Raw genomic sequence first — 15,211 nt, 5'->3', positions numbered from 1 at the left:
ACAGCTGTCTGCTATGGCTGAAAATGTCACTCATGAGAGCGTTGAAACTGAACCAACAAGTTCAAAACGATATAAAAGCTGCTAAATCTCCCCGTGGAGCTAAGGGGAACTGCACAGCTTGGTGGTAATTCTCTGTGGGTTCATCACTGCTAGTGAGCCATCGTTAATATAAAAATATTGATTATAGCAGCTTTAACAGTTCCAGGAAACCTTAAAGGACGCAACGTTACTCCAACTTGTAACACACACATCTTTTAACACATCTCGCCGTTTAATCACACGCCTCTTGCAGAGGAAGGCGTCACACAGGTAAACAGTGTGACGCTGCCCGAATGAGGCTGAACCAGTAGCACGGGGTCACGATGTCCTCTGCTTATGAACTTAAGAGCATTAGCCCGTCTTAAACAGGCCCGTCTCCACTAGAGCTGTCTCCAGCCATTAATCAGGGGCGGGTGGCGTAGAAACAACTTCCTTTTACATCCCGCCTCACTTTTACTCTTGAGGAATGACACCAACCATCAAGAGAAACGAGGGGTGGGGGGGGTTCTCTCTACCCCTACCCCCACCCCCACCAGCCCAAACATCACAAAACCATCAAAACAGGTCACAGAGTTAGTCAATTTTTATTTGGAGAACACTTAGTTGGATTTGACTCTACTGTCTCGGACAGTATAAATACAGAAATATGTACAACAGTTTAAAAACAACATGGATTGAAAAATGCATCTTTCATGCTGGTGGTGTATACGGAGGTGCATGGTGTGTCCTTCCTTTGCAAAGAGGCCACTAGAGGAGTAAGCCTGCATCTACAGTGTATGATTCATAGTCTGTGATTAATGGTAAACTATAAGAACTATGTTCATCTTCTGAACGCCGCAGCCTAACCGCTTTACTGTAATTACAGGGTGCTATGAGTAGAACAATAGCAGCATAAGCAACAGCAGTAATATGAATAGTATTAGCTCTATAATCTCAAGGCTTTCTGTATACACTTAGGTTTGCTTAACAGCCGTCGTCTTAATGAGATTCCTATAACAGAGTTCATGTATCATAGTAGTGTGTGTTACAGGATGTGTTCGCACGTCATCTCACGTGTCATGAGTGTGTCATTCCCTCCTCTTGTTTCAGCTTTCTAGTTCACGTCGCCGTGGTGATCACCGGTCCAGCCAGCATATAGAGGGGTAGCGCTCACTCAGCGTCTTGCGCAGCTGAGCGCTCTGTGTCTTATCCCTGGTTTCCACCACACACTCGACCTATCAGCACACAGAGATACAGTTAGCCCTCTGACATCACACACACACACATTAGAATTAGGGCAGTGAGCGGGTTGCCAGTTAATTATGCAGCACCTTTCACCTTTTGACACTGCTGGTGAATTAACTGTGCAGTGCCAATTTGTCAGTGTAGACTGCAGAGGCAATAACGCACAACCAGGAGACAATGAGACAATGAGACCGTCCTGCCTGCCTCCAAAGCAGTTTCATGAAGTTAAACGAGATGCAATAAGCCAATTGCTAGAGAGCAACTGGTGTCATGCGTCGTGTTTCCTTACGTTGGAAATCATCTCTCTCCTGTGGCAGCTTTTATTTTCCATTTGTTTCACGGAAAAGATGATTTCAAAGTGAGACTGTATAACTTTAATAATGGTAAATGCTAAAATGTAGCATTACAGCAGTTGCGTAGGGTCATAAAGCAGACTGACTCAGTGCTGTCAGTTACACCTCAGTCTCTAGGTATGTGTCTGTAGTTTGCTAACACTGGCTAACATTAGCCAACATGAGCTGCCGGTCATACCAGACCAAGTAAGGCTGCAGCAGTAAAACCTCTGAGCGTGTTGCATCGAGCGAGGGTGCGTTTTATTGCTTATGAATTCATCACTCGTAACAGAAGGAATGGGTTATTTCCTCTTTCAAAAGTTACATATTCGCACTTTAAAACCTTTTACCAGGCTAAATTATGTTAACACGGCACCTTTCTGGGTTTTATGAATTGTAACTTATATCTGTATCAGTGGTGAATAGATAATTCATTCATGGTGTTTAAATGATTAATAAAGCCGTGAGTTACAAAGGGTGCCGGCGGTAGGAAGTGGTACCAGTGTTTCTTGGAGTGTAAGCGTAGGTCTTCTCCAAATACAGCATAAATACTCTGTACATTTCACTTGATTTGTATTTTTGTCCCTCTTAGTCACTCGATTTTGTCCTGCCAACTCAAAGCCATAAGTTCCATGGCAATGAAGGAAAAGTAGATGAGCGGATTGAAGAGGAGGAGGAGGAGGAGGAGGAGGAAAAAGAAAGAGGCGAAGAGGAGAGATTAGTCGCCTACCTTTGCCTTGAAGAGGTCTGACTTGTCACTTTGTCTCCGATGGCAGACGTCCAACAACCTGGGAGGAGAAAAGACAGAGAGAGCAAAGAATTAAAGGCAGCATCAAGGGACATTAAACCTAAAACAGATTGGACCTCAACGTGAAACAACAGAGAGAAACAACCTTTAAGTGGACGGGGGGGGGGTTGACCCTACCTGACGTCCTCTCTGGACAGGACGTCCAGCAGCTTAGCCATGTCTCCTGGCCACTCTCCCAGCTGCACAGAGAACTTACTGACCCGGTCGTCCAGCACCAGGGCCCGGTCCACACACTGCCTCACCAGCTCCAGCTCCATGTTAGCGCTGCTCACCACAACACCGACCCTACAGCAGAGACACACACACACACACACACACACACACAGAGGGAGTCTTGCTTTATCTGCAGCCAAACGGATTAGCTCTGCTGACATCGCAGAATTGCCCAGATGTCAGCTTTTCAGGCACAAAGAAAAATGTCTCAGCCCTCACAGTTAAGACTACGTTTAAAATGATCCAGAGGGTTTTTACATTGTTACATAAAAAAGAAAACTAGGCCTTTTGGTTCTTCTGTAAACACGAAGAGGAGTGCTTTACTGCAAGATGTTCACCTATTAAAAGCAATAAGTGAATGCTGCCGTCTGTTCCTGACTTCTGACCTCTTGAAAAGGGAGCTCAGAGAATTTCCCCCGTGGGGCTCAGTCAGGTTCAATAACATCAACAAGTCTGACCCACTTTTTGCCTCTCAGTTCCGGTAGCTGTCCGGCCAAGATGGCAGCCAGTCCCATGGCTCCCTCTGTGTCCACGGTGGAGCGTTCAAACTCCTGAAACCTCAGCATCGCCACCAGAGAGTCCTCCTCACTGTGAGGCCGAGGTAGAGGAAGAAAAAAGTCTATTACTTCTTATCCTACGAATTTTAACGCATTTCTTCACACAGTGGAAATCTAATTTCTGAGTAAAACCGTTCAAATGAAGCTTGAAAGTGTAAATGCACCTTACAGAGACGACTTTATCGACTAGTTTCTTTGCCAGCTGGAAGGTGTTAACACCCAGCGAACGCTCCATGAGATCTGGGAACAGACGGGAGATCAACATATGTTCAGTTACTGCTGGTGAGAAATTCAAAAGCCATGTGAGCTTCTAACAGAAGAATGTGCAGGTGATGATGAAGGCAAATCAACGTTTACATGCCGGTTCTGTGCTACATGTCTGGAACCAGAACCAACTGATAACTGTGAACTGAGTTTTACCTCCATAGAGTTTCTTATTGGGGTTGCTGTGTATGATTTTGATTGGACTGTCAGTTTTCAGGGATTGTAGCAGCAGTGGGAAACCTTCTGGTTCAATTCCCTGTTGAAGAAAGTCCACTCAGTTTATAGATGAAACTATTTGTATATTGTCCTCATAACACCACACGTATAAACAAGAGTCTACAGGCACGCTAGCGGCTCTGCGAGGCTGTACTTAGACACAACAGCGCTTTGAGCTAAATGCTGACATCAGCATGCGGACATGCGCACAGTGACAATGCTAACATGCTGACGTTTGCCATGGTCACCATTTTAGTATCGCATGTCAGCGTGCTAACACTTGCTAAAAAAGCACCAAACACAAAGTACAGCTGAGCCTGCTGGGAGTGTCGGGTCTACAGACTGCATTTCAAAATAAAACGGCTGGTGCGGCATCCTGCCCAGTGGAATCAGGATCGAGTCTAGATGGAAACCCTCGATTTGTGAAACTCTCGCACGCAGTTTGGTTAGGTTTAGGTAGCAAAACTACTTGGTTGGGTTCAGGAAAAGTCAACGTTGACTTGGTTTCTGTGTTCTGCGAGACTTTCGCAAATCTAGGGGTTTACCATCCAGACACGACCCTGTGATTACAAGTGCTATATCTTCAATACTAACATTAAGAAAATGTGAAACATTTCTATGATTACGAAGATGAAAACAGGACCATGGAATTGGCTATGGAATTCCGTACCAGGACGTTAGGGTTAGGGTTAGAAATGGAGCGACATTGGCGGAGAGAGCTATCCATCCCTGATTCATTTGTAATCAGAGGACGTGGGTCGCTTCACTGATCACTTTGGATCTCTAAGAGGTGATATAGCTAGCTATTAGGTACTATTATTGTGTTGTTTCGTCTCAGTGTTTGTCGTTAGTATTCTTGAGTCTCATGGAGTGTATGGACGTCGGGTGTTACGTGTCGTGCGTTTTATGCAGCATTTCATAATGTTGACTACTGCGTCAAACTCGGCAGTGAATTTGACTGATTGAGGGATATTTCTTCATGATTGGAAAGAGAAGCACGGGTGCTGTTCTGTTCCTCCACTGTAAACAGAGCTAAAGCTGTCAGAGTTTCAGCTGTGGGCCGATGGTGGAACAAGGGAAAACACTTCAAATGCATTTATCTTGTTAAGGAAATCCGAGCTGCATGGAAAACACACTTGGATCAACACCAGGGAGATGTAGGAGGCGAGCGGCAACCTCGTCTTTGAAGTAAGGGTTTGTGGGAAATGTGACCTCATTTTAAGAGACAAGCACTAACAACACCACTGCTCCGAGACAAGGCGACAAACCATCTACTGTAGTTAGGTTGACAGTGACATACAGATGCTCATACATTCTGCCCCCATCACTAAAAGCTATCCTCTGAGCATCTACTTACTATGACGAGAATTCGCGAGTTGAGGTGTTTGATAGCTGCAGCTGTCCCAGCCAGCAGACCGTACTGTCCAGCTGCAGGAACAACCACTGCATCCAGTTTGGGCACTTGCTCATAGATCTCCATGCCCACAGTGCCCAGTCCTGCCAGGTACGCCGCACTTTCATCTCTGGACATCAGAAAACAGAAACAGGGGAAAAAAAAAAAAAAAAAATAGAATACATCAGGTGCTCCAGAGTGTCCTGATGGACAGCAGACCTCGTAGATTTCTGAAGGTTTCCTTGGTTACACCCTCTCTCATCTTTGTGCCTCCGGTTTCTGTGTGTGCCGTGGCTGTATTTGAACGAAGTGGCTCTTAAGTGTGAGCGCACACCGTTCACTGTTTAAAAAATGTACTTTTCAGTGGAAGAGATTTGAAGTGAGAATTTTGTGAGAATGAATAAATAAATGCAGCCTTGAGCAGCTTACAGCGGGCCGCAGAGGTCTGGTAGGCTCGCTTCTTTCTAACTCCACACCTCCACATTTGTTTTTCGTACTCGCAAGCATCACGTGTCGGCATCACTTGAGGACATTTATCAGACTCTTTGCAGCTCCCTCTGGAGCCACACAAAGCTTTACACAACTTTCTTCACTCATGCTGCAGTACCCCCCAACACCTGGGAACACACTTTGACGTGTGAAATGAAAGTTCCCCTTCCCAAACACATAAAGGGCCTTCCACTGATCACTGCCCACAGTGTTTACAGTTTGCAGTGACAGTGCAGTTTTTCATGGCCGACATTTTGTGTGACCCACTTGTTTCAGTGCGTCGGTTTTTCCTAAATACTGCCAGTGTTGCTGGAGTTTTGGCCCTTTAAGACTCTTTACTTTCTCCATCGCAAGGAGGTGAGGTTATGCCAGAAATCCTACATTTTGACATATCATAACACACAAATCACAGGAGTAATTAATTAATGAATTAATAACACAACAAGTATTTGAGTAAGTTGTAAATAAGCACACATTTTCTTGTTTCTGGTTGCACTACCGACAGACATATTGTGACCTCTGAGAGAAATATTAAAGTGAGCATTAAGTGGGACTGACTCTTCCAGGTAGAGGTATCCGTTCTCTTTGGCCAGGTGGGAGGCGTGGTTCTGGGAGTCGTGACCGGTGCTTCCGTAGGAGATGACCATGGCGCCGTAGTCTCTGTAGATCCTGAGGCGAGGCGAGGAGCAGCATGACGGCATGATGACAAACACGGGGATCTTCAGCTCCACTGCGTGGTGAGCCACGGCCATGGAGAAGTTGCAGTCGGTGGCCACGATCACGCCTTTCCTCTGCTGCTCCTGCAGGCACATGAACACATGTGAACACGATGTGTTCATCAGTGAGCTTCAGAGATGCAGTACTGCTAGGTGGATTTTGGCACCTAAGGACAGAGCCAGTCTAGCCCCCCCCCCCCCCCCCCCCCGTCTCCAGTCTTTATGCTAAGCTAAGCTAACCTTATATTGAACAAACATATATGAGAGTGATATCAATCATCTCATCTAGCTCCCAGAAAGCGAATAAGCAGATTTCCCAAAATGGTAAACTGTTCCTTTAAAAGGCTTTAGAGTAATACACAACAGATGTTACATTACCTCACAAGTACCTCCAGGTGCTAAGTTCCTCTATGATGCACTGAACCAGGAAGACTTCCTTTCGTGTCATGGTTTAGGTTGATTTCTGGCCTTAGCGTACATACACAATAAAATCATCTTCAAATTGGTGATGTGGTACCGCCTCTTTATTTAGCCAGTGTTTCGCAAAGTTTAGACCATAATCCCTGACGCTCCCTGTCACAAAGAAAATCTTTGCATGTCTTTACTGAGGAGGATAAAGAAGTTGGAAGTCATTTGTCTCCATCGGTGTACTCCATCCCCACTTGTCCTCGCCAGAAACTCAAACTTGCTTAAATCTAAAAACTTGAAAGAAAAACCAAACGTTGCTGTTGGTCCATTCTTACCGTTTATATCTCTCAGTTGTCTGAGAGAAATCAGACTCACTTGCTTATAGACGTATGGACACATGCAGAGGGACATACATCCGAGCCACTGTCCATTAAAGCTGCACTCGGACTATTTTTGTCACCACAGGTCAGTAATGGTCAGGTAAGACATGTGTCTGCACGAACACACAGATCGTAGATCACAGTAGCTGTGACCCGACAGGCAGGAAGGGATCATCCTCTCTTGTTTTACCTGTGCGAGGGAGGTGAGCAGGTACAGGACTCCTCTCTCCTTCACAGAGCCGGTGTAGTGCAGGTGCTCCTTCTTCAGGTAGATCTCCATCCCGTACTGTTTGGACAGTCTGGAGTACTGCACACCAGCAAAAAAAAAAAAAAAAAAGAAGCAGCGTTTTAAGGGCAGCTCTATGTTTAATCGTATGTGTGTTCTTACAACAACAAATGCAGTAAAAAAATAATGTCTAAGAATAGAGCAGACATGCAATGGACAAGATAAGTGGTAAACTAGATAATCTGTTACTTAGAGGAGATGCAATAAGATGCAATTAGATCATCGGTTGTTTCGTTCACAAAATATACATCTTATCAAATATTTCTAATTGACAGACGTATATAATAAACCGCGTCAAACCCTTGTCAGAATCCGAACAGAGCTCCTATTATGTCTGTCTAGTGATAGAGATGATGTTTGAGAGGTCAGAGGTCACATCACCTCACACTATGTAAGGTCATGCTATGCTAGTGTACCGTGCAGGGTGTCTTCTGTATCACTGCCTGGATCCTGAAGGCTGCAGCGCTGATGTCCTCAAAGCGGAGGTACTGGGTCTGAGGTCTGGGGACGATCCTGAACTCGCTGACGCGTCTGGTTTTGGGGGGCTCCATGAGCATGATCTCAGGACCCCCAAACCCCTTGGTGTCGTAGACCTTCACATCCCCATTGAGAAGCTCCTCCTCACCAAAGTCCTTCAGCCGCTCTGGTTCAATGAGGGTGGGTCTGCGGCCTGCAGTGCCGTTACTGACCGGGCAGCATTTGTAAGAGCCACCAGGCTGACTGGGGCCCAGACGCAACTCCTCTCTGGGAAAAAAGACAACGGAAAGATGTTTGATTTTCAAATCTGACATCCTGTACTTTTGGAAAATGACTGACTACACAGATTCAAAAAAGTCACAGTTGGTTCATTTGTGGCCAAGAAGCTGAGATTCTAGATTCATTTTGCACTAAGCTGATGTAACATGATGATGGAACTTCCCCAAAACACATGAATGCACCACCCTGGAAGACTTTCCTTTATTATTTGATTTAAAAACGAAATCAATTACATCTAGTAGAGTGTCTCTTGGAACAAAGTCAAATGAAGTGGAGATAAAACTCAAACATACACATACAAATGTGAGGCCTCAATCGGAAATGAACCAGAGTGAGAAAGTGGTGATGTCTGTGTGTGGCCTCCAGCAGACAATATCAGTGAAACTCTTTACTGAAAAGAAGTTTTTGATGCTAAGGTCTAGTGTCATCAGTATACAGGGTTAGAGCAGCAGAAAACCATGATCTGTTATAGCTACCCACCACACACGACCGTGATTCGCCAAATCCAGATTATACGCTGAAACCACAATGCAGACATCACTGTTCGAGCCACCAGTCGTATCAACATTGGAGATTGTTAGAGTGACAATTTTTACAATTTTTGCATTTGCTAGAAAATTCCTGAACTGATCAGATTGAAACGAAACAGACCTCAACCCTGTCATGAAGACAGTGTGCGTGAATGTACCCCTCCCCACACACACACACACACACACACACACACACACACACACCCCGATCCTTCGGTCTAAGATGAATTGATTCACCTTTCACGTCAACCCAGCTTCCACTCACTGTGACAGATTACATCTAGAAGTCAACTTATGATTCATTGGGTCATTCAGCTCCTCTTTTTGGGAGACACACTAACGATTAAAGTGGCAATTTAGGGCCAAAGGCGGGACAGGTTGATTTATAACAGCACAGTGAATGGGCATGGAATATAATCAAACAGTACAATTCACTTAAATAGGCACTGACTCTACCTTCATTTCTCCAATGACCAATCAGACTGGATTGTGGACGTTTCTCTAACCACGTAGTTAATCAGGAGGCCCTTTACACAGTATAAACATAATAATAGGATTACACCCTTTGGAGATTAACCCTGTCGCTTAGCCACTAAAGCAGATCACAAATGGTTAATAGCTAAGTTTGAAACTTTGAGTAAGGTTGTGTAGTGGAGCCATGCCAGTTGTATTCAGATCTTTGGCATAAGCAAAACGCTGTGTGTGTGTTTTTTTTAACCTGCCCAATGGGTTGCTGCACCGCGGTAGTCCAGGTGAGTAAATCAAGAAGAGCAGAATAAAAAAAGAATCCAGTGCATGAAAGTGCTTCAGTGAGCTTTAAGTGTGTCAAAATATCCACCAGGTGGGGCAGTTCTCCAAAACAACCTTCTGAATCTGCCAGCATTCTGCAGAGAACATCCTAGGCTATTTATATCACAATGATCTGCCATAAACAATACCATGACCTTTCACCTCGTCCCCGGGGTCCATTACAGCCCTCTGCCCCACTTATCAGTCACTTTCAGTATGTTATTCAGGCACACTGTGTGCTCTTAACGCGACTGTGACTAGAAAAGTCCAGGGCTTTTTTCCAAGACCTTTGATTAGGGTGCTTTGGTTCAAAAGCAGAGTTCAAAAACACCATCAAAGGGGGAAAAGAGCCACACGGCAGCCAGTAACAAGCCTCAAAAAGCCTCCTCAAAGAGGAGATGAGGAGCCGAGATGGTAGAAAAAGGTTGTTTTAATTCAAAATGGTACAACAAAAAAAGAAAAGTGAGTACAAAGCAAAAAGTGAAGGAGACATTTCAGCCCACCAGGCTTTCATCATTGCACTATCTCAGCTTCTTGATGTCCTTTTAAAGACTAAATGCCCTAACTGGCTGTTTTCCCACTTCCTTTTCCTACTGGAACAATGTTCATTTGGGAAAAGAAAATGTCTCCTAGTACTATATGAGTAATTGTTGACGTTGCAAGTTAGACAACTTTCTTGCATTCTCTGTCTAGTTTGTTTTAGCCTACTTAGGTACCATAAGTAGCACCACAGTGCGTTGATACTCACACCAAAGTACAAAGAGTTTCCTTAGTTAGTCTTTCATGACTGAGGACATCTCTGTCCAACATTGTTCTGATGTATTAAATTCTAACAATCATGGTATTCCATGTTGGCTAAGACAAACACAGAGGAAGTTCCTGCAATTTCTTTATGACCCCAGATATGTTGTCATTTATATATGGCACAAAGCGGTGGCACAGTATTGCACAAGAATTCATGAACAGCCTACCTCCTCGTCCTATGTCACTCTTTGATTTCTTACTTTCTTTCTCTAAATCTGTGAGAATTACCTGGGGACGAAGAGGAGAATAAGGTAGAGGACCAAGCGAAGGAGGAAGTCTACAAGGGCTTGGAAGGTTGGGAGAAGCTCTCCTCTACAAGGAGCAGGAGCTGAGGAAGATGCGGAAGGAGAAGATAGGGAGGAAGAGGCCATTTCTGCTGGGGACCTGGATGGAGCAGGAGAAGTTTTGGGGCAAACCATCTGAGGAGAAAGACGATTGTTGGAAGGGAGATCGTAACACCTTGAATTGGGGATTGCAGCAGCCAAACATGGATTTGGAAGACAAGTGGGTGGTTGTGTTGACTTCCTTTTGTGATTAAGGTGAGGAGGAGGTTGCAGAGGAAGAGATTGGAGATTTGAGGGTTTGTTTGTTAGGGTAGGCTGCAAAGCAAGTGGATGAAGAGGAGAAACGGAAGTAACAGAAGAAAGAGGCTCTGAGGCTGTGAAGGTAGGAGCTATCTCCGAACTCTGGTCAGAGGGTAAATCTGTCACTACGGGGCTGAGCTGGTTAGGGGAGAGGTCTGGAGGATCCGGGGGGCTACGTGTCGTAATTTCCCACCTCTGCCAGAAGGGGTCATTCTCCTCGCTGTCTTTAAGTGCAGGCCTGGGTGAGTACAAACGCTCAAGTCGCTCGCTCAAGTAGCTTGAGTAGAATAACTGGGCAGCAAAGTTCATCCTGGTCGAAGCACTGTCGTCCTACAGTCCAACAAGTCTCTGTATCTGAATCCCTCTCCTCCTCCGGCTGCTGTGGTGTGTCCGAGGGATAAGAGGACACTGACTAGAGCTGCTCCCACGGTGTAACATCCCCTGCCCCAGCTCCCTCCCCCTTTCCCAGCCCAGGGGCTATTTAAGAAGGGATTACCCAGGGACACATGCACGGAGGCTCTGCAGCCTCTCTCCAGTGGCATGGCCACTTCCAGGGCACTATTCCTGGGCCCAGACCGGGATTACTTCCCCTTTCTATGACGTAGTGCTAATCAGACGTCTAAGGAGATAGATGCAGACTTAGGGTTTATCTAGGGAGCAGTGATCTGTAGGCTCAACCACACAGAGGAGACGACTGTGGATGGAGGATCAGGAATGAAAGAAAGTGGGGTGGTTGGTGCCTTAAAGGCTACGGTTGTTTGTGCAGGATCAGAAAATTGTCCCTGCAAAATTTGTGTGAAAAAGAACCATAAGTCACATCTCCATTTTCCATATCTAGAATCCAGGTGCATTGCACTTCACCTCCAACTGCTCTCTATGAGATACATGGAGTGCAACAGTAGATGATTTTCTGTTCAGCTGTCAGTGCTCGCATCCATAGGAAACTGAAGCAGGATGTTGCTGCGGGAGAGCAAGGCCTCCCTGGATAAATCGAACAGTACATATAGTACAACTGTAGAGAGAGACAGGCTGCCAGCCAGACAGATAAGACAGACTTTAGGGAAAGTGGAGAAGAGGTAAATTGGCTGCTGCCAGCACTCAGCAGGCAGTCCAGATCCTATTCAGCTCTGATCGGATGTCCAACGTGTCCCTCAAATTTGAACTGAAGAGAGACAGGGATGCCAGTGTTCACTGGACGTGCTCCTTCTATGCATGCCCCAACTAAGATCACCACAGGAATGTGTATAATCAGAGCTAATCCCTTCAGCAGACATGGCTCAAACAGTATTTGCAGGTAAATCTGAGCGTAGTGAATGTAGTGCAAGATGGGTGGAGTTTGCTGCCTCAGCATAGTGTAGATAATGTCGGTCACTGCTGATACCATTCCACCAGATCTTTTTGACAGCCTGTAAACTGACCTTAAATAAGAATTTGTGTCATAAAATGAAATTAGAATAACCCCTTCTTAAAGACATACAGTCTTTTTCATTGTTTGCTTTATTGGTAAGATAACGTCATTCCTAGCCTAGTAGACATATGCTGAATTTCCAGATCATTTTGCAAAGCTCATACCAGTCCATGGTAAGCAGAAACGCATGGTTAGGGCCTCAGTATGCCTGTGCCTTTTGGATAGTCGGATGACTGTGTCTGAAATCCCCTCCCCCTACACCTCTCTGACGTCAGAATTGGTGGGGCTGCGTCTGACAATTTCTGCTCCTTTCCAAAACCAATAACCTGACAAGCACGCCCACTTCATGCAGCAATTGGCCAAGTTTGTGGAGGTGAGAAAGCAAGCTCCCGTTTTGATTATTCACAACTTCCGTCACTTTCTGTGTGTATGAGTGAGTGCAACACCATGAAGGCCTTCGAGCAGAGACTGTGGAAACGCGTGAGCCGCTATTCCCATTATTCCCATTTGTATCCTGATATGACAGCATGTTTTTGGCCCGACATTTGAGTGTAGCCATTTAGAACAAGTATAAACACTTTGCCCCAACATGTGGACATTCATTTCAAGCATACTGAATCCTTTACAATTAGCTTTAGGGGTACTTTTACCAAAGCTCACCCCAGAGAGGCAGTTGGGTCTCTCTGAGGTGTCCAACCATCTCTGGAACTTTACGAAACCAATGAGCTGACATTCACACCCACTTCACACCGTGACTGGTCATCTGTGCTGAGGTGACAAAGGAGCCAGCTAGGGTTTGAACTCTCTCTGCTCTATTTCTGTCACTTTTTCAACAACCAAGTGCAACACTATGAATGTCTTCCAGGACAGACTGTCTGAAAATGTGCTTTTCCCTCCGCCCCCTCGAGTGAGGCCGTTCTATAAACACTTTTGATTTCTGACGTGGTCAGTCTTACGAACTAGTTCTGATCAAGCGCAACTCGACCCCAATGATGGTAAGTTATTGTAAGCAACGGATCCTAACAATACGCAAGTTATATATAGCACCTTCACACATCAAACATATCAACAGTTTTTAGGAGACAGTTATTACCGCATAGAAAATGTCCCAAAGTAATGGACCGTTAAAATGACTGATGAGGATTATAGCTTTGTCCAGACTGTGGAAAGAAACTGGACACAGTTGCTGTATCTACCATGCAGGCAGAAAAGATTTGGTACCAGTCTTCTAAGCTGGCCACATGACAACCTTTCCATAAACTAGGAGTAGTCCTCCCAGGCAAGCTGCTGATAGTTTCTGTAAGTACAGCAAATTGTCAATGGGATTAGGACACAGTCAAGGAAAACCAAAGGTCAACTAATGACTTGTCTTAAAAGCAGAAGGTGGAGCTTTGTTTCTTTTGATGGAGTCACAGACTTCACACACACACACACACACACACACACCTCACCCAAATCAGATTTAGCTCCTTAAAAAGTGTCAGGAAGGCGGTGTATGCCAGGGGCCAGACAGGTACAGAGAGCTGAGCTCACTTCTTGGCAACAACAAGGTTTAGTGAGGTCCATGTTCAGGTGAAGATAACTGTTGGACGGGGGTAAAATGATCAAGACGGAGAGTCTCCTTTATCTTTCCAGGCTTGTGAGAACATTTGGTCATCCTAACGGCCGGCAAGTATGACGCTGAAGAAAACAAACATAGACATATAGACAGCACATAGAGGAGGACTGGACAGAAACAGACGGTGAGAAGATGACCCCGCCTCCGGCAGTCTGTCACCCCACAAATCAGCGTGACGTCGGCCCGACTGGACGCCATGATCCTCTGGCTCCATGCTCACGTAGACGCTTACTACCTGAACGAGGGGTCACAGGGTGAACTTTGACACACATTTACATTTAATACCCTGCTGCTTTAGAATACTCTTTATTAGTGAGTCTCAAGCCATTTCTGCTGCGCACCCACATGATATCATTATTTGTTTGTTCCGTTCTTATGAGAGACAAATACATTTCAAATATATCCTCATTTTGATGATCCATTTTAAGCCCTCTTCATTATCTTGAAAATAAAAAACAAAAAACACACGACAACTTGTCTGCCCACATTTACAGCAATGTGTATCAATGCGCACTGTCCCTCTTAAATAAACCGATGAATAAATAAATGATTGTCATTTTCTGAATAATTTAATAAAATAAATCTGTTAAGTAAAAACTAACATAGTTTTTCTATAAAAATAAAAATAAAAATCGAAATGTGTCGCATTAGAAAAAGATTTCTTTCTTGTGTGACGTTTAGCGTATCAAATTCATTGTGACAGCATGAAATGATTATTCTTTTACTTGTTGTGTCCCTTCAAATGTGATTCTTTCCTCCGCTTTGCCTAAGAGGATATACGAGTTTCCACTGACTTTGGTAAAACTTGAGGATAAATCAATGACCAAAGAAGGTTGTTCATGTGTGAGATACGTACAGCAGCTCTTGGCATATAACTGCTGCTGTTCTTGTGTCCTTGGCCTCTCTCGTGTCAGGTTTGTATCTACTGACACAGATAGAAATGTCTCCGGCTCCCTCCGCTCCTCTCTCCTTCCATCCCTTCACTCACTTTTCCTCCAGTTTTGTTTTCTGCTGCTTATAACCTGTAGATCTGCTTAACGGGCCAGACAGGAGAGCGGAGCACGAGGCCGAAGACAGCCTGGCTTAATGAAGATAACCATGTTTGCTACGTAATAGTCTTGGCTGTGTGTGTGTGTTTGTGTGTGTGTGGGAAGGTGTGTGAGTCACACAGACACACAAACAGAGAGAGAAGTCAATTCAGTGAGAATAACAGGAACCAATCAATGCGATTATAAAGGGCATTCTCTGCTGCAGAATTGATTTTGATTTCTCTGACTTCCTGCTGAACGGAAACACTGACTCGGCAGCCTTGAGTCCTTTTGCTATTTTATAGATTTTATCGAAAAAACACGATACCAAAAATACCAAACAATGAAACAAAAACAAATAAGAGGTTG

The 15,211-nt window shown here is 44.8% G+C and overlaps 1 protein-coding gene across 1 annotated transcript; it reads right to left on the bottom strand.

The window, feature by feature from the left end:
* Positions 1-1,154: 1,154 nt before the first annotated feature.
* Positions 1,155-11,097, bottom strand: LOC139294717 (L-threonine ammonia-lyase-like). The gene is made up of 11 exons (XM_070916648.1): positions 10,982-11,097; positions 7,742-8,069; positions 7,230-7,346; positions 6,094-6,335; positions 5,011-5,176; positions 3,594-3,693; positions 3,338-3,413; positions 3,079-3,204; positions 2,521-2,688; positions 2,326-2,383; positions 1,155-1,253 (listed from the first exon to the last, which is right to left on the bottom strand). Exons 1-11 carry the CDS (start codon positions 11,095-11,097, stop codon positions 1,155-1,157), a joined length of 1,596 nt encoding a protein of 531 aa, XP_070772749.1.
* Between the last annotated feature and the right edge of the window lie 4,114 nt (positions 11,098-15,211).

This window comes from Enoplosus armatus, chromosome 12, assembly GCF_043641665.1.
Source record: "Enoplosus armatus isolate fEnoArm2 chromosome 12, fEnoArm2.hap1, whole genome shotgun sequence".
NCBI lineage: Eukaryota > Metazoa > Chordata > Actinopteri > Centrarchiformes > Enoplosidae > Enoplosus > Enoplosus armatus.
Note: the sequence above shows the minus strand (reverse complement) of the source record. Positions and strands in the feature narration are given on the sequence as shown.